This window comes from Aulostomus chinensis, chromosome 16, assembly GCF_037954235.1.
Source record: "Aulostomus chinensis isolate RoL2024-O1b breed Wild chromosome 16, RoL_Achi_v1.0, whole genome shotgun sequence".
Classification (NCBI taxonomy): domain Eukaryota; kingdom Metazoa; phylum Chordata; class Actinopteri; order Syngnathiformes; family Aulostomidae; genus Aulostomus; species Aulostomus chinensis.
In genome coordinates this window covers 11,721,068-11,740,313 of record NC_141335.1, presented here as the reverse complement: position 1 = coordinate 11,740,313, position 19,246 = coordinate 11,721,068, and the positions used below count along the sequence as shown (strand labels likewise).

Sequence of the window (19,246 nt, the reverse complement as noted above, 5' to 3'; positions counted from 1 at the left end):
AATAAAAAGACTAGGACCACTCTGGGCATGACATGTAGTTCACATCTGGAAATAAAATGACTAGGACCACATTGAATATGACACAGCCCACATCTGGAAATAAAAGACGAGGACCACATTGGACATGGCATGTAGCCCACATCTGGAAATAAAAGACCCGGAACACATTGAACATGACATGTGGCCCACATCTGGAAATAAGCCTCGGACTACATCAGGCATCACATTTGTCCCATATCTGAAAATAACTCGGACCACGTCAGGCATCACATTTGTCCCACATCTGGAAATAACTTGGACCAAGTAAGGTATCACATGTAGCCCACTTCTGGAAATAAAAGACTCGGAGGACGTCGGGGATGCCATGTGGTGCACATGTGGAAATAAAGGAACTGGACCTGGACAGACATGAGGCTCACACCTGGAAATAAAAGACTCTGACCATGTTGGAGATGAGGGCCACATCTGGAAATAAAGACCTGAGCCATGTGGATATCTCTTCGGTGACTTGCAAGCAGACTCAGGTGACTGACCCTGCAAATTGAAATTTGAATGAAATTCTGTCAGTTGTTGTTTCACAATTGAAACAATATTTCATGGATTTAAAAGCGTTTAGTCACTGTTGTGTGATTTTACTTTTGTATAATTTAGTAAGCATGAACTGATACATTTGATCGAGTGATTTAATGGTGTGTTATTACTGGAACTGATTTGCACCGTTCTTCTCCTCTCACTGCTGCTCACTGTCAGGAATCATCAGTCTCCTTAAATGTTAATTTGCTCAGAAGACCAATAAAATGTTTTTTTTTCTATAAATACAGCATCTTCTATATTTGTACTTTCAAAGGACAGTACTATTACCTCATATTGAGATCACTAACCTGATACCCTATATTGTGAATCGTTATTAGCCTAATATCTGGCATTAAACTGCAGTAATTTGACTTCCATTGGAGGATGGTCCAGAATTGCTTTGCTGGCATGTACATTGAAATAGTTTTCAACCACAGTAAACGTTACTACTGTCCTATGAAAAGATTTATTGTGCGCAAAACAAAGATGCTCCCAGCTTCATTATGCCGTCACTCACCCAAGCAGTGTCATGTCTCAGGATTCTAATACTTTTGAGAGCCTCAAAGGGATGGGTTTGTTTGTTTGTTTTTTAAATGTTAAGTACAGGTTATTATTGCTTGCTTTTTACAGAAACAGTTTTTGCCAGTATACCGTCCAGACCTGTGAACCTATTTCTTTGCCAATCCTTGCAAGATCTCATCTGAAAAGTGTTCACGAGACTGCCTGCAAGCAACAAGACATACGTCAATCACAGATTTACAGGTTTAAAAGCTGAAATGAAACAGGGTCATCAATTGCACACATAACTGTACGTTAGAAACTGACGAGCCTTCAAGCTCAAAATATTTTGCAAAAAGATCTGAACCCATCAACTCCAAACATTTTGCATCCCTGTGCAGATGTCCTCTGAGAGTAAGGCCTTTTCAGTGACCATATGACTTAATCTAATCATGATTCAGCGTGAGATCATTAAATTGTGAGGTAATGTTCTAATTCTATTTGATTTATTATTTTAACACTGAATCACAGTTTATAAATGTCTCATATCAAAATGATTGATTTGAACTGGTAGATCCAAATCAAAATATCAAAATAGAACAAATTAGCTTTTTAATGTAATGTGCTCTTTTGGTTTGGTAATTCAATCAGTTCTGAGCTTCAGGAGTCAATATTTATGGCCTGTGAAAATAGGTCTTATTTACTTCTATAACTACAACATTTTCCCCTTTAGGATCCACCAGTTATTTTACTTCATTTAGTTGAACCTCTGTGTAACTCTCTCCAGAACACGTATGAATCAGAAGAGTGATTTCAGCATATTCAAAGTCTGTCGCACCTTGATCACACACAGGTGGCTTCCCTTCATCTTAATTACGTGGCTTTTAAATAGGGGTCGATGCCACAGTTGGCCAATATTGGCTTATGTTGTGACCAACAATAAAATGTTCGGATCCATTTGCTTCAAGCATTGTTTAATGGAGATATGACTATTCACGATCAGATGATGAAATCAGCTCTTCCTGGATAGCATTAAAGTGCAGCTCATACTGTATCAACAAAGAAATGAAATAAAAAATAAATATGATCGATGTAACACTGTGAGTAGATTTATTATTTGTACATTTAGCAGACGGTTCTAAATATACTGCATACATTATTACGTAAAGATTTTTTTTTCTTTAATGTGAAATATCGTACAGTCAGTGGCACCTGAGAATTTTTTTGGGTTGACGTGGAACATGAAATATACAAGGAATCAGTCATGAAACGTTAGAATGCACTGTATGTTCTTCCACACTGTTTAAAAAAAAAAAAAACACCAAAAAAACTTACATGTAAAAAGCTATGCTATAGATGCCAGGGGCAAGGAGTTAAAAATAGCAATCCAGCTTTGTTTCCTGTCTGTAAGACCAAATTGAGGGTTTAAAAAACCTATAGTGTAAGGTATTTGTGCGTAGGAATACTTAATGTATGAGGCCCAGTGTTTTTACTGTGATAAAATGATTTTGCTTTAAAATTAGCATTGTAAAAACACACACTAACACTTAAAGAAAACCCTGTATTTATTAATTTACTCTTAGTTGCCTCGGAGAAAACGTGGTAGATATGCTGATTATGTAGGAGTCACACTTTCAATCAAAATTAAAAATGTTTCCGTTGATAAAACATTTCTGTGTCTTTCTTGATAAATTACTTTATTACTCCAATATTGGAGATAGCACGGGGTTTTATTTGTTTGTCAGTTGTGATTTAACGTTAGTTAGCCACCAGCAACACAACCTAAGCCACCTAGCAACCAGCTTAGCAACGTGGTTGCCGCGCAACACAGAAGTTTCTGGTGGAGTTGGACAGTTACTGCTCCTTCATATGTTAATTAACGGATAGCAAACAGGTGTGTGTTTGTGTTCCGCTAACTCCTCCAAAGTATAAGTCGTGGACCGGGACCCCCTCTACCCAGCCTACTAGGACACGAGTATCAGGGTGTAAGATGTTGGTTCTGGTGTGTATTGTCGCGTGTGTGTCGGCTGGAGCTGCTGGACCAGTGATGACCGGTCAGCCCCGCCATGTGTCAGTCAACAACACCGACGTGGTGGCGGCAGCACGCTTCGCTGTGCTCGAATTCAACAAAGCCAACACTGACGACCAGTTCTCTTATAAAATAGTGAACATAACCTCGGCTGCAGTCCAGGTAAAGCTCAACAATGGAGTTAGCGGAGCGTTTGAAACTTATGAACCGACGTGTACTCGCCATGACTTTTGTCCCGCAGATAGTGGCGGGTATCAACTACATCCTGGATGTGCAGCTGGGACGCACCATGTGCAAGAAGGACCCTGCTGCCAGTCAACCATGTGTTTACCCGTCTGAAAACGACTCGGGTTCAAGATGCAAGGTGATGCAGCAAAAATCTAATTTTTCAGCCCCAGTGCCCATAGTCTGTCGTTGTGCAAATTGTCTTAAAATGCTATTTATTCCAGGAGCTTCAGTGTCATTTCGTCGTTACAGAAGTTCCCTGGAGAGATTCACGTGTGCTCACACGAACCGAGTGTCACCTACATGTGTCTTTTTAGTAAACAAAATATGGCTGTGTCAAGTGTGTTTTCATCTTCAAAACGCTCAGGGAAAAGTGCATTTTTAACAGACAATATTTTATGATAACTTGATAAACCAGTGGTTTGGCTCCCATATACTTGGTTGAACATTTGAATAAGTTCAGTGACCTGCCCTCAGTCTGCATTGTATAGAGCAAAAAATGGCAATTATTCCAGTGAGTGACCGGGGCAGCTTTACTGTGCCTCATCTCTCAGTGTGTGTCCTGGCAGCTGTAAGGCTCTGGTTGCGTGTCAAGCTCAGTCAGACACATGGCTGCTGAACGGAGACGAGGCTGCACCTCTCCTCGCTGCTACCTCGGTCTCCAGAAGGGCTCTGTGTGGAGGATTACAGGCATTTTCAGATTACTGCCCAGCAAGACTGAACTGTCTGCTGCTCTGACCCCCTTTTTAACAGGGGGAATAAACTGCTCACAGATCATGTGCAATAAACACACATAAGGTGGGTGGGGGTTATATCAAACAGGGATTTATTTTTGGGCTGCAGAGGTGTTAGTAAATATGAACTGACCATGAGAACTCAAGTTATTGACTGATACAACGTGGAATAAAGGCTAGCTAAGTGGCGTGGGGGCAAAAGGGGCTTCGTCTGTTTGGCGTTGATTATAGTAACAGACTTGTGGATGAGTGGTTCTCACACACGCGCCCTCGCCCGGCCCATAATGTCTCTAATCATGGATGTCTTAATCAAACTGAGCAAAACATAAAGAATTGGCTGGCACAGTGGATTAGTTAGCAGGGGTTAGGAATGTGGGGGAAGGGGGATACTCCTTAATGTTGGATGACTAACGTTGAATCTCCGGTGCCAGGAGTATGCCCTGTCCATCTGCCATCCCACTCACCCACCCACTGACACACTAACAGGTGCGTGCACGCAGATACATGTGTGTTTTCCACGCACGCGCTCACATACTCCACCCTGCACTCTGGCCCTACCCCTGTCCTCACTTAGCCTGGGCAGCAGATGGTGAGGGGTAAGGCTTGGAGCCCCCCTCTCTGCTCCAAGCCACCAACCCATCACCCCTAAACCCACCCCCACACCCCCCTCACCCCACCCCAAGAACACCCCACCCCTCTTTGTGTTGTTGAAGAGCCTGAGTGCTGAAAGGCGAGCCCCAGCTTGCCCCCCCCCCCCCACGCACGCACGCACGCACGCACACACACACACACACACACGCACACACACACAAATCCTTGGCTGCCTGCCATAGGCGGGACTCAGTCAGGTGTCCTAATGCTTCAGTTAGGGGAGGAAACGCTGGTTAATCTGCCCATCGCGTGCCACTGGCCATGGCCTGGCCTCTTTGTGTCTGGCACCCCTCTGATCACTCCCTCCACCCCTTCATCTGTCTTTCCCCCTTCTATTCCAACCCAGTTTCTCTGCCCCAAGACGGTGTCATCCTTCCTTAAAGATCAGCCCCTCTTCCTCTGCCGATGGGTTGTGACTGCATTCCTTGTTTGTCATTATATCTTATCAGGCAGTAGTTTTGTCCTACATCCCTGTTGATGGAGCTTTACTATTGTATTGCTCAAAACCAAACACGTTATTTTGTGCTGACTCATCATCACAGTGTAGCTGCAAATGCATCTCGTAGAAAATGTTGCCCCAGAATATTACTAAATAACACTTACCGATCCTAGCGTGGCGCCGGCTCGGTGGCAGACGGAACGGAGAAAAAAAAAAACAACATGAAAAAAGCAGCGCGCTCGTTTCTTTGGGCATTTATTTCAACACATTCCTGTTTGTGGCTTTTCCCACATTTCCGAACGGGATACTGTTCTTTCTGATTTTCCTGCAACAAAATGATTTCCAGGCCATATCAGTACTGAGATGGGAAACCCTACAAATATGTTTCATTTAACCGTTTGCAGAGACCCCCCCTTTCATTGCCATCTGTCATTTGCAAGGTGTAATATATGATTATGAAACAATTCAGGCCATTTGTTCATTAAAGAGTTCACCAATATAATATTCGAAAATTCCCTGGCTTAAAAAAACAACGACAAGTTGTTAACCCTTTTGGTTCAGATCTGTGGTCGCTTCCTGACCTATTCAGAAATATAAGCTGAACAACTGACAAAAATCTATTTCTTAAAGATTTTTGCATCAAAATTCAATCTTTTTTTTTCTCTCTGTAAAACAAAATGGTGCATGATTAAATAAGCTAGTACCATCCAGTTTCAGCCAGAAATATCATGGCTCCATCCTATAAATCATTTGTGAAAGTCATGACATTCGAAAGTAACAAATGTTTGGTTTTGGAAACCTTTTAAAATTTATTTTCAGATATTTTAGGAAAAGTCATGGAAAATTGCCTCACTAATACATAAATATTGGAATATACAGTATTTGGTTAATTTAAGATGGACTTTGTTCTCATAGATGTTTACATTGTATTACACCCAGCTTGTCCTTCAGTCAGATATACACTGCTAGATTTCTGTCTTATTTTTCATCTATAAACTGATGATCTGGGGTATGGATTGTCATGAAAATTTTCCTGGCAGTCAGGGAAATGTATTGTTAAAAAAGATGTTAAAACCCTGATGTTCATCTTCAAGCTCAGATGCTTTTGTTAACTAGCTAGGAATAACAGCAAGTCATTGGGCGTTTAGCTATTCGCAACTTCAAAGTCTGGTTTCTTTAAAAAAGAATAAATAAACATGATCATTAGGTGCTGGCACCAGTATAGTACGTGACACATACTGCTATCCTGTCACTGTACACTGTAAGGCCTCACTTATGGGCGGCATGGCTCAGGGGTAGGGTGGCCGTCTAGCAACCGAAGGGTCGCTGGTTCGATCCTTGACCCTGGTGACCATGTTGAAGTGTCCTTGAGCAAGATACTGGACCCATAATTGCTCCTGATGAGTAGGTTGGTGCCTTGCATGGCAGCCTTCACCATCAGTGTGTGAGTGTGTGTGTGAATGGGTGAATGAGATGACACTGTAAAGCGCTTTGAGTGCCGCTAAGGTAGAAAAGCGCCGTATAAAATTTAGTCTATTTACCATTTACTTAACATTTATGTTAAGCCATACCCTGGATTCTCCCTCTTTTCAGTGTTCTAATAAAAAAATTCCTGCCATTACTTCCTGCAACTGTTTTGCTTAGAAATAAGTCACCATGTGTTACACGTTCTAAAAATGCAGTTTCAGTTGGTCTTAAAAGGGATTAGTTAGGTTAAATTTACTTCTCTAATTTCATGCTTTGTTGAAGGCCTGGTTTTGTGTTGTGTTGTTTTGCACAATTTTGCCCGACTTTAACTTTACTACTAGCTGCCAAAAGAAAACAATCTGGTGCATGAGCACATCTGACTATGAGAATGTAGAGAAATTCTCATTTTAATGTTCTAATGTAGCTTTATCGTGTTTTCTTTGTCGTCGGGTTTTCTGTCTTGGACACATAATCACATAACCTGTCATACGCTCATTATGCCGAGGCAGCTCCAGCCCTCGAAGGTGTGCTGCTCTGATTAGGATGAATGATGCGTAGATGCTGCTTGGAGGAGGTTGATATGATGCGGTTGCGTAACTAGAGAAAGGTCATTACCATTTGACCCCTGCTGACCTTCTTTTTAATTGACCCTGAGTTTGGTCACCGCTTCAGAGCACAGGCAGAAGTACGAGGTCAGAGTTCAAAGTATCCTCAGCTGTGCTGTCATGGAAACGGAGAGTTTGCTCTTCTGATGGTCAGTTTTAATCTTGGGACAGTGGTTCATTTAGAGAGCTCCCGTTTCTGTCAATTTGTCCCATTTTTTTGTTTTTCTTTATTTACAGTTTAAACTACGTGTTTTATTCACGTCAGCAGCCAAACTCCATCTCTTTGGTTAAATGTCAGTTATCAAAATCTTGAAATGCACTAATGTTGGTTTTCCTAAGAGGAAAACTCGATTGCAATCGTCTGTTCCCGTATTCTATGGTATCTCAAGTGGGCAGTGTGCAGCAAGGCATTGATCCCCCCCCCCCTTTTTTTTTCAGTGTTGTGACCAAAGCTTTCTTGTCCGCCATTGTGGTCAATCGAAACACACCCCTGGTTTGTTTTTCCACTTCCTGTTTGTGACCGTTGTGAAGGGTTTCCTTGCAATCAGTGCTGCGGTAGGGGAGGGGAAAAATCAATACTTCCGATGTAACGTGTGGCCATGGAATAAGGGAATGATTTATGTAAGGATGGCTATCTGGATGAGTGGAGGGGAAGAGGGGATGGTGGCACAGTGACCCAGAGGAAGAACTAAAGGTTAAAAAAAGTGCATGTCGCTGCCGTTGATCACAGCACCACTCCTCTCCTCTTCCTGCTGTCCCTCTCCTCTTTTTTCATCTCAAACACACCAGGCTCTCTCACTGTCCCGCTTAGTCTTAGCACTATTTTATGAGACTAAAGACCAATGGGGCGCACAGACACACACACACAGACACAGACACACACACACACACACACCAGGAGTTTAGCAGGTTGAGGACCACCAGCCAGAACCAGCATATGTCCCTCTCCTCTCCAAATTAATGAGAGCATGTTAATATGACCATACAGTCAGAGAGGAAGGGATGGGGGACAAGGGCTGAGGGATGAGAGGTACCGGGAGAGCCTTGCAGACTTGAGATTCTGAGGGAAGCACGAGGCGAGAGAGAGAATGAGCGAGACTGCAAGGAAAGGAGGGAGAGAGCAAGTCTTGGAAAGATGGAAGCGTGGAGGCGGGAAAGAGCAAGAAAAGTGAGGACATAACAACCATGAAAAAATGTGTGTGCGCTTTATTGCAGTGGCCCCACCTACCTCTCCATCCTGTTAAGGAGGCAGTCCTAAGGAGGAGGGGTAGGATCCCCTCCCTCAGCCACTGACACACATACATACTCTCTTTCTGGCTCATACATGCACTCTGCTCCATGAGGCAGCAGTCGCTGAAAAGCTCTGGATAGACCATGCCAGGTCCTGCAGGTGTCCCACCCTTCTCCTCTCATGGATGCTTCAGAAGGTACTACTACATCCTCTTTCTCCTCTCTGCGATTTCTACTGAATTTTCTTAGTTTTCCTTCTCTGTTTCTTCGCGTTAGAATTATCCGCCAGCCTCTGCTGCTAATGTGCATGTGTTGTGTGGTAGCATGTGTGTTTATCAGGCTGACTTGATGTTTGTGTGGTTGTTTACAAGCTCTAGCATAGCTGTATGTCTGGTAACTTTCTGTTGCCTGCATATGTTTCAGTGCTGTTTTTTTTTTTAAGATTACATTAAATATGCAGTACCTTTTTTTTTCCCCAAAAAAACTAATTTTATGAGGGCCCTGGCTTTGACTGCTTGTTGCATTATACTTATATTTGTTTTTTAATCAGCACATTACTACAAATGTAGAGAAAGAAAGAACACATTATCTTATTTGTGTATATCCCTTAATGTGTGTATTGGTGATTTTTGGTCGCAGGCTATCAGTTCTGGTTTAAGCCGTTGTTGTCGTTGGATGTGGCGGTCATGATGATGAATGAAGAGTTGGAGATAAACAGTTTTGAATGGATTTTCAAGCATTTTTAACAGTTTTAACAGCAGAATTGATTCTTTTGTGATATTAAAAAAAGAGGGGCCCCAAAACTTAATTAGTTCAGTTCTGAACCAGAATGTGTACTTTTGAAGCAAGAAATGAGTCAGGAAGATGGCAGCGAAAATGGCTAATCCAATGTGGTGAGTGTGTGTGTGTGTGCGTGCGTGAGAGAGCACATGTCTTGCATGTAACGTGCTGTATTGGCAAACACCCAGTACACCCTCTCAGCTCAGACTGAGCTACAACGTAAAGAACACACCTCCAATGTGTTTATGAAAATATTTACTCTGGATCATTTTTTTACTTTACACACGTCGCTATTTGAATTTTTAGATTTGAGATACTGTTTTATTGGTTTAAATATTCAGCATTTACTCGGATGACTAAGCTAGAATGCTCATTTTCTTTGGGCTTTCCAATAGTTGAGTTTCTTACGTGAGCAGGGCATTTGGCTCTTTTTTCATAGCTTTTGCTTGTTTGTTGGGGACACTAGAAATAATCTATTTGGTATATGACAATAAATTTTAACATTTTTTTAAAGAATCCAGGCAATTGCGCCACTGTTTGGAAATCATATTGGTGAAAATACCCTCAAAATCCATCCTGTAAATCTTTTTCTTCAACAATATCTCGCCACCATCCCTCATCCTCATCCTGAAGGTTAAAGCAGCAGCACCAGCACCCCCTCCTGCCCCCTTCTCCAATTTTAGGCTTGTATTGACCTGCTAATAGTATTATCCACCGAGCGTGTGGCAGCACCAGGGTCACATCCCTCTAGGGTGTGGATGGTCAACCCTCTGGACACATTTTGGCCCAACAGTGGCCAATAGGGCTGAAGCTGTGGTCATCCTTCAATCTAGCTCCTTTTACAACAGAGGTCACACAAGTCAAAGGGTAATAAGTTTAACCCCTTGAGGGGTGAGAAGTCAGAGGTCACAAACAAGGCTGAAGGGAGAAGGTTTGTATCATCAATCAGTGGCACTCCTGGTTATACCAGTGCATATCAATGACTCACACTCGTTCCTACCAGTCTCATTTGCATGGCTTTCTAAGCACAAAGAGCAGGCGTTATAATCATATAAATGTGAGGGAGGGGGCTGTGCTAGTCCTGGGCCAGCTTATACAATAGTGTTTTTAAATTTAGCCATCATTTTGCCAATGGCTATACGTTTTCGTCAATATTGCTTACTTGATTTCTTCCAAAAATAAGCTGTATGGAAGAAAATATCGTGTTATATGTCTTTTGTATTTTGTTTTAAATGCAACAAATGAGAATTATTCAAGTCTTCAATATTCAGCTAATTAGAAACTACTACTTTATCCCTTATGCAGAGTGTTATCTGTGTTTTTAGTTCTTTCATGCCGCACCCTCTTAGCGCCATGGTGCACTGAAAGGAAACCGCTGAAAACAAGGGCTTTATCAATAATGTGGATCTACGTATTTCTTATTAGGGAAAAATATCTGGAATAAATGTCTCAAAATGTTATTGGATAATGAATGTACTTGTAGGGCATTTTAGTGTGCATATTTCTACACACATACATTATCCCGGCCTCACGGTTCTCTTAAAATATGTGTAATTATTTAACCTTCAAGGGAGATATTACTAAAACGTTCCACAATGTTCATGTGACTGAATGCTACTGCGGATGAGCAAGTGTATCCCTCCTTGTATATCTGAAATGGTGCTGTGCTGATGATGCTGATGTTTCAGCATCTCCCAGAGGTCTCCTCTCCCTGGCTGATGTTAGCGATGTGTCAGCATTAAGCTAGGCCTGCCTGCCTGCTAGGCTGCTGGGGCCGCGGTGGCGACCAGCCCAGCCTGGCCAAACGCCAGACTAGACATGTCTTGGCAATCGACAGAGATGTGACAGGATCAAGGATTGTGGAGGGGGCGGGGGGGGGCGGCCTCCAAACGGGGCTCATACAGTATGCAGTATTGTTGATCCATGATATCAGCAAAGTGTAATGACTTTGGTAATATGTACATTTCTCAAGGGTTTTAAAGATTTCCTGGCTTTTCTTTGTGATTCAACAGTGTGCTGTGGTGGGAGAAAGCACGAGATGGGAGGGAGAGCAGGGGGTGAAAGAGGACATGCGACAAAGACCCCAGGTCGCTCTCCAAACCAGGATGTCATAATTCCACGGTATGTTTGTTCAACAGCACCACCGTGATTCCATGTGACTTTAAGATACCTCCACATCGCATATATGGACTCATAACCCATACATGTTACACTGAGCACACCGTCGGGTGTGTGCATGACATTAAGTATGTGAATAAGAGATACATGTTGCTCAGTCAGCTATTGCACAGTGGCGAGACCATCAATCACAAAAGCGTGGTGAGCCGCATTGCCATTTTGCTGGTCCCTCACGTCCTTTTCTCGGCTGGAATTAAACAGCACTTTACCTGCAACCCTGCACTTTTCCGGACTTGATCTCAACCCTGCAACGCGTTTTCACGGTGCCACGTCTTTTTTTTTTTTTTTTTTAACAATGACCAGAGAAAAATATAACGTATAGGTCAACCTCATTTGTACTTAGATATGGTTGTTTGCGCCAGGTTTTGATGCTGCAAGTGCGCTCACCGTATTTTTACGATCTTAAAGTAAGAGAAATGTTCTAAATAAAAGGTGAAGTGAAAGGTCTTTCCTTGCAGTTCCTGCAACATCAGTCTTCCTTACAAAAGTAGCAGGAATGCTGTTGTAGGTCTCACCCTCACTGTACTGTCCGCGTTAACCTCCTGCCTGATGCATCTACACGCCTGCTGACATCTTGTTTTCCTACATGTACCCAGGGTCAATTATTTAAGCATTCTTCATGCCGCATGTCAACCCCCATTACAACAGCAGGTTTCTACTTTTCTGTCTATACGTTTGACCCATATTTATCTACAGATCAACCTTCTTTTTTTAATCTTTTAAACAAAAATCTTTCAAATTCACCTTATTTACTGTTGTTGTTGTTTTGTTTTTGTTTTGTTTTTTTACAAACTCAAAATTTAACATCTCATTAAACTAAAAGGATCCCATCACATTAAGTGTAGTTTATGGTATGGGTATAAGCCATCTGTATTTGAAAGATGCTTGCAAAGACCTTGGATAAGCGAAAAGGTAGAGTTGGCTTAGGGCTCGATGCATTTTGCAATATTGGCGAGGTTTTTTTGAAGAGGGCGTGTGATAAACAGCAGGTGGACTGGTGATTGTGATAAGAGCAGGTAATCGATCTTGTGGTCAAGGACTTGTTTTTCAAACTTAGTTTGATCAGCTGAGAGGTTCACTTCACATTTATCTACGGAGCAACTTTGGCTAACATACCCGTGGAAAAAAAAAAGAGCCCACCATATACGTCTACTTGCATTAATAAGGTGATAGGAGCCACCTTCCTCCCAAAACAGCTGCCAACTACAACATTCTTTCTTTGTTGCTGTTTAGCCACTTAGTATGTATAGAATGTCTGAGTAGGAGAAAAGTTATTGAAGCAATGTAATGTTTCACTTTAATGTGCCCCCTTTAAAATGAAACCTGCCCTCTGATAGGGCTCGCTGACGTGATGTTCACGGGTTGTCAGATGCTCTTATTAAAGGTCACACATTACTGCTGGCAGTGTTGTGATGTGGCCAATAAAACGGCCAATAACTGATTCTGTGAAACGGCACTAATTGATCTATCAGAGATCCAAAGACACCCTTGTATAACTGAATACTGTTGTCAGTTCAGGTTATTTAAAAAAAATACTGAAAGTAAATCATAATTCATCTCCAAAGCACTTGGAGAGATTTGACAGAAGTGAATAATAAGGCCAGGGGCAGAAGGCACTGGATGTTAGTTTAACACCAAAATTTTGGGACTTTAATGTGAAACCAAATTTTGAATCTGAGTTATTTTAGTTACTTGGTTCATTTGAATGGGAGTCGCGGTCTTGCATCTAATTTTTGAAAGTACCGATCAATTTAACCCTTAAGGATTCAGCACCTCGTTCTCAAATTGTTTGAGTTGAGTTTTTTTCAAATCAAAATATTTACATGTGTTTTTCAATCGGTGCAAAATGGGAAAATCATAAACTTGGTTTCACACAGATAATATGGATGGCAGTAAATGTCGGCTGACAGCCAAATTGGTTGTAAACTATAGGGAATTGGTTGAAAAACAATTGACATCGTACATCATCATCGGCATTAAGACGGTGTTTTCATGAGACGTGGAAGACATGTCTTATATCCAACAACATATTAACATCAACATAGATATAGTATTTATTTTTCACTCGTGTTGGCATTAGATGAAGTCCTGACATTGAATTTTGGTTTCTTTACATTCAACCAGTCAATGTCTAGCAATGGGAGATGCTTCTGTTACCATCTAATGTCTCCTTGTGACTCTGAGAATGAATGATGTCTTATCTAGAAGAGGCTCTGTACACACAGTAAGGGCAGAAGTTGATAAGACGGTGAGACCTCATCCGTTGTCGGTGCTGTTAAATCAAGGTGATGAACGGGAACCTTGAAATGACCAGCAGGCCTATAATGCAATGCTCCCTGAGAAAAGGCCAGACCTCCAATGGGCCGAAATCGACTCCCTGCTCATTTGCATGAGACATAAATTCACATTTAAATGGCAGAAAATTGCTCCGCTCACTCATACACTGAAGCATATCAAATTATAATTGTGGTCAACTGTGTGTGTATTTGTGTGTGTTTGTGTGTGTGTGTGTGGGGGGGTGATGTAAGATTGTGTGGTGGAATTATGTGTCCAATAACTGGGACGGGATGTAAATATGGCGAGGACGGTCACTAGGATGATCGGCCCATTTCATCTGAGACTGGCGAGCGGAGCTAAATAGCAGCAGGTCCCACACCGAGAGACGCTGAAACCACAATACTGCAGCTTTTTATATGAATTAAGTCTGGCAAGAGTCTTCACCTGGCAGCATATTGTTCTGATACAGATTAGATTAGAACCCCAACTAACGATTTATCACCTCCAACATATCTGTCCCTCTGCAATGGTACCAGGAAAATTTTAGGAGACGGGGATGCGTGTAGCATGAATCAAGGAAAAGGCCATTACACTTTGGGACAGATCAGTTTAACAGAAAAAAAGGAAGTACTCACAACAGCCCTTTGTTGCCGATTGTTTAGTTTTTTTTTTCCTTCATCAATTTGGAGTAAAAAAAGAAAATTTAAACAGAGTGGTTCTTCAGATATTTTCAAACCAACAGAAGTTATTTGGTTCATAATGATAAAAAGCTAATGGCTGAATACCCAGATGAGTGAAGCGTCACATCCTCACAGTGGAGTAGCTGTTACTGTTAAATAACAGGTTAGGTTGCTAAATAATCAATCAGGTGTTTTATTTCAAGACTAATCATGCAAATCTTGCACGTTTGTGACATCTCTTTGTATTCAAGTGCGGTCACATGGTGTATGTGGCTGCGGATCTGCTCGAACCCATCCTGAGATTCTGACCCTCCAGCTGGATGAAGGGTCCTCATCTTACAACCTTTCTTCCCTCCCTCTCTTCCATTCATTTTTATCCTTTCACCTCTATAGTGGGACTCCTAACGGACAAGCTGGGACCAGTACACATGTCACATCAGTTCATGGAGATCCCAATTGTTTTTAACCATTGTGAACCTCCTGAACACTCCATGTAGTGTCAGCCTCACAAATGCGAACCCCACACCAGCTCACACCACCACTGCATGAGTCACCTTTTACCACTGACATTGTAACATGTACATTGTGAATTTGTCTATATGGACTTTCTCATACTGCAGTGCTACTATCTCCATCTGAGTCTCACCCCACATCATTCAGTCCAAACTGGACCATCAACAAACAGTACAATATGGCTCCCCAGGAGGCCCCTTACAGACCTGGTTCATAATTTGGGCTGTTCTATCCATTGTATCGGCTCCCTTTGATAAATTTACCTCCAACTGATACAATGCGTCAGTCTTTTTGTTAGAGGAAGACAATTGCTGGTGCAGTGGAGGTCCAGGGCCTTAATGAAGTGCTAAAGCACACACATTGGCTACAGGGCACGGGGGTCACTTTTTTTTGCTCTTAACGTTAGATGACAGCTAACGGAGCAGACAACCCTGTGAAAGGCTGGAGACTAAAGTTCATATGGTGATATCATTATTTTATTGTTCTCTCCTCTATGCGGCGGTCAGCAAAGCGTAAACGAACTGGTTCATAACTGAATTTGAAATATCCATTGATGAGTCACAGTGAGAGACTAACTGAAGACAACAGTGGTGTGAACGGGCCGTCCATGTTAGGACAGTTATGTACAGTGGCGTCCCAACCTTCCCAGCTCCAGTCAGGAAGCTTTTTAGGCACACTGAAGCAATGTTTTTTCTACATCAGAGGAGAAGAATTTGGTTTTGATAGCAGAATTGCATGATTTTTATGCTAAACTGTTTGGGGACAGGTTGGGGGGGTGGGGGTGGGAGTGGGTGGGCTCATGATGTTGGGACAGATGGCATTTAGCTCTAGCTGTGCCGAGCTCAGTGGGACCCGAAGCTTAAGAGGTTAGGCCTGTCAAAACCACTCTGTTCATTCACTGCCTAACAAAGTGTGGACTGTCAGCCTGTTCCGTTTAATAAACTTAAGATTTTTCTTTTGTCAACGCCTGAGCAACACTTTACAACCCGATGACCCAAATATCCCAAATTGCTACGAGGCTCACCGGAAAAGGTGGCACCTTTGGCCAAAAACTTTCCAGAAATGTGCAGACATGTTTGATTTGGTCTGTGAAAGCGCAATAAGATAAAAAGAAACATGGCTGGGTTGGTGTAGTTAAATTTAAAACCACGAGACAAAAACAGGAGAGGACAAGGAGGATATATAACGGAGTAGTCTCCCGTCACATCTGAGAGTTGATGCGAGGAGGCTATTTGGTTTGGGTCTTTACCTCTAAGCCACCAGCATCACCACACTCAGCTTCTTTGTGCCACGCTTGCCACATAAAATGACATTTTCAAAGTATCACAGTTGACCACAAGAGGGAGACATGCTGCAGCAAGCCCAGTGATTCTCCACCATACTGTACATCGCCCACGCAGCTGCACTCACATCACCTGAAGCAGAAACTTTACCTCAGTTTGTCTCCTGTGACAGTTGTGCAGTGTGCCGAGTGTTTGATTGTACTATCTCATCCTCTCCCCCATCTCTCAATTTGTTTCAGTGGTTGAGGTCAAAGGCTGAGGGCTGGTGAGTGGTGACCTGACTGAGAGGCCACGGTGACATCTGACCTCTAACTGGATGTGTGGCTGACCCTGGAGGATACAGCTCAACAATGGGAGGCACGTGCCTCGCCCTGGTCACCATGGTATCAGAGGACCTTTGGGGGGGGGGGGGGGTGTTGTGTGGTGTTTACTCTGATCGGTGTTAACCATCTGCTACCAATTGACTCTACACACAACATGTACCAACCACAGACCTGTGTGTATGTGTGTGCTTGTTTTCGTGTGTGTGTGTGTGTGTGTGTGTGTGTGTGCGTGAATGCGTGTGTGTGTGCGCACGCACGCACCCCAAAGTCAAGGTTCACTGGAGACAAATCTAAGGGCTGACTGAGTAATCTCTGCAGGCAACTGTGAAGGTGCTTTATATTCTCACAATCACCTGGAGAGATTCTTTAGTTTGTCTAACAGTCCATGCTTTCATTTTCTCCATCATGGACTGTTAAAATTAGTGTTTTTCCTCCTGAAAGTGTTTACAGAAGGTTGGTTCACAAACAGTCTGTCCTCCTGAAGCACTGATCAAAGAGGAATTACAGCACAATAGATGTGCAGTGAGACAGTTGAGCTTAATCTCTTTATGCCTGACTGTTACAAGTCAAAATAGGGAAGATTATTGAACGACGGTCTTGAATAAGGACCAACAGGTGCAGTCCACCTGGAAGAAAGCACGTTCCCCTGTCTTGCCGTGAGACATGACCATAACAATCCTATCCCACAGGTGTCCTGCCTTCCACAACTCAGCAAAAGACATGTGCATGAGTATTCAAAATCTATGTAATGTCATATTTGGCACAGATGCATTTTTCTCCCTGATACGACTATCTCCTGTTTGAGTCTTTTCCACAATCATGCCCCTCCTCCACCTCTGGTTTCATCCCCTTCTCCTTGTGTTCTGCTGTGTTTTGGTGAAATCTCAGCTGGCAACTGTGAGTCGTTCACTAGCTCCTCTCACAATGGCCTCTGGGATTATGCTAAACACAGCGCCTCGGCTGCTCTCCCCATCGACCGGCATCAGCAACGCCCTTTGGAGCACACAGGAAAGAGATGGAGGGCTCTCAATGAAGATGTCACTGCAATTACACAAGCTCGTTTCACACACACCCTCTGTCTGCTCTCCCCCCCCCCCCCCCACCCTTTCCCCACTTTTAAAAAATTTCTTTTTGACAGTCTTTTTGAAGTGCAGCCTCATTCCTTGCAGCTCTTTCATAATGCATGCCCACTTTGAATTTGCATGAATTCACTTTCCAGATGCTTCTGCTGCCATCTTGACTTACAATGATGTGTACTGTACACTATCGGCTATTGTGTTACCGCAGAATGAAGAGTGTTGCAACGAGTTTGGGCTATTTGTGGATCACTCGCTAATATCGCATTGACCAAATGTGTTGCAAACTACCCAGCCTTGGTTCCGCTGATGGTGGGAGGAAGGAAGAGCTTTCTGATGTGGATGATACTGCATCAGGAACTGATTGGCTGATTTTCCGTAGCCAACAGTACCTGATGCATTGCCTTCAGCATCGAAAGAAACGTCACAAAGCGCTGGGTCGTTTGATGCTCTGGAAATGAGCTTTCTTCTTTGTGAGTTTGTATATCCGTTCTTCAGCAGTGATCAGTGTTATACTCGCTGTTTGGTTACAGGGTGTGTTAGTCATCCTTGAGGGCTGCAGGGGGATTATGTGCTAATGATCACAGGGATGTTGTGAAACTCAAAGCGGTACTCATGTTGAGGTCCAGTCTATCACCGACACCCCTTCATGTTATGAGCACCTTTTCTTACATCCTACCTTTATTTGAATAAATACAAGTATTCCATCTTTAGGATCTTTTGTAATGTCAGTGTGCTCCTCTGCTTTGACTTCAATAAAAATTGCGACCCTTTTTTCACATCAAGAGATTTACACCAAGCGAAAGGGGGGCTCTTGGTTACAGTGAGGAAGAGGACCAAGGGGGAGTGTTCTCTTGTACGCACATTAATCAGTATTCAATAAAATCTAAAACCTCTTAAGATAGTGCCTTAAGGTAATTCTCTGCTTTTTTTGTGCATTTATTGAGAAGTTTTCCAAGTAAAATAAACTTGAAGTAATGAGCCAAGGCTTTTGTGCTGTTATTATTGGGGTCGTATACTTTAGGGAGTGTACTAACATCTGTACCTTTTATTTGGCTACATTGATGATCAGTTTTTCCAGTCACCAGTGAAAAGCATTAGAAATAAATTGACCAGTTTTGTGTTTTAACTCCTAAATAGAAGTGAAATACTCACTTTAAAAGCACACAATAAAGTGGAGTTGATCTTGAAAGAGGAATGTGGTCTTGGCTAAGGAAAGTTTTCCTGCACCTACAGGATATCAAGCCATGCAGGATGTTTCTGCAATCCTGTGGCATCCACACCCTCCGAGGAAAGGTCAGCATTGAAGAAGGTGGTGCCAAGTCCTCCTCTATCCTTTCTCATATCAGCAAGCTGTTGGCACACTCGCCTTGCAAACACACAATCGCTTGCTGTGTCTTCACCCATGGGAAATCCAGGAACCTGTGCCAATTCCAACAGATGTTCCTGAAACGCAGGCATCTTGTAAACACCATGAAATGTATTGGGGGGCTAATGTGGCGGTTGCTGACAGAGGTCCTCAACGCATGATTTGATTTTACCACCTGCTGCACACAGTAACTGTACAGTATAAATATGTACACACACACACCCAGGTTGAGGACTCTCACAGCATGACACAGTCTCCAAGTCTCAACCCAAATTGCAGGGTTCATACAGCCATTAAAATCCTGGAAAAGTAAGAC

At 42.7% G+C, this 19,246-nt stretch overlaps 1 protein-coding gene across 2 annotated transcripts; it reads left to right on the top strand.

Annotated features, from left to right (window-relative positions):
- The first annotated feature begins 2,910 nt into the window (after positions 1 to 2,910).
- Positions 2,911 to 19,150, top strand: LOC147247491 (cystatin-like). 2 transcript variants are annotated; one of them, XM_086180508.1, is made up of 5 exons: positions 2,911 to 3,262; positions 3,342 to 3,464; positions 11,244 to 11,352; positions 16,402 to 16,519; positions 18,798 to 19,150. In XM_086180508.1, the coding sequence occupies exons 1-3, from the start codon at positions 3,062 to 3,064 to the stop codon at positions 11,343 to 11,345; spliced, it is 426 nt and encodes a 141-aa protein (XP_086036634.1). In that variant the 5' UTR covers positions 2,911 to 3,061; the 3' UTR covers positions 11,346 to 11,352; positions 16,402 to 16,519; positions 18,798 to 19,150. The 2 variants fall into 2 exon arrangements, with proteins under 2 accessions (XP_086036634.1, XP_086036635.1); XM_086180509.1 differs by lacking the exons at positions 11,244 to 11,352; positions 16,402 to 16,519; positions 18,798 to 19,150 and adding an exon at positions 3,550 to 3,715 and having other exon boundaries at positions 2,912 to 3,262.
- The last annotated feature ends 96 nt before the right edge of the window (positions 19,151 to 19,246 follow it).

Excerpts from the sequence above, each read along its gene's own strand:
- LOC147247491 (XM_086180508.1), top strand. The coding sequence starts at position 3,062 with ATGTTGGTTCTGGTGTGTATTGTCGCGTGTGTGTCGGCTGGAGCTGCT. Across the intron at positions 3,263-3,341 it reads TAACCTCGGCTGCAGTCCAG|ATAGTGGCGGGTATCAACTA; the intron begins GTAAAGCTCAAC and ends TTTGTCCCGCAG. Across the intron at positions 3,465-11,243 it reads ACTCGGGTTCAAGATGCAAG|TGTGCTGTGGTGGGAGAAAG; the intron begins GTGATGCAGCAA and ends GTGATTCAACAG.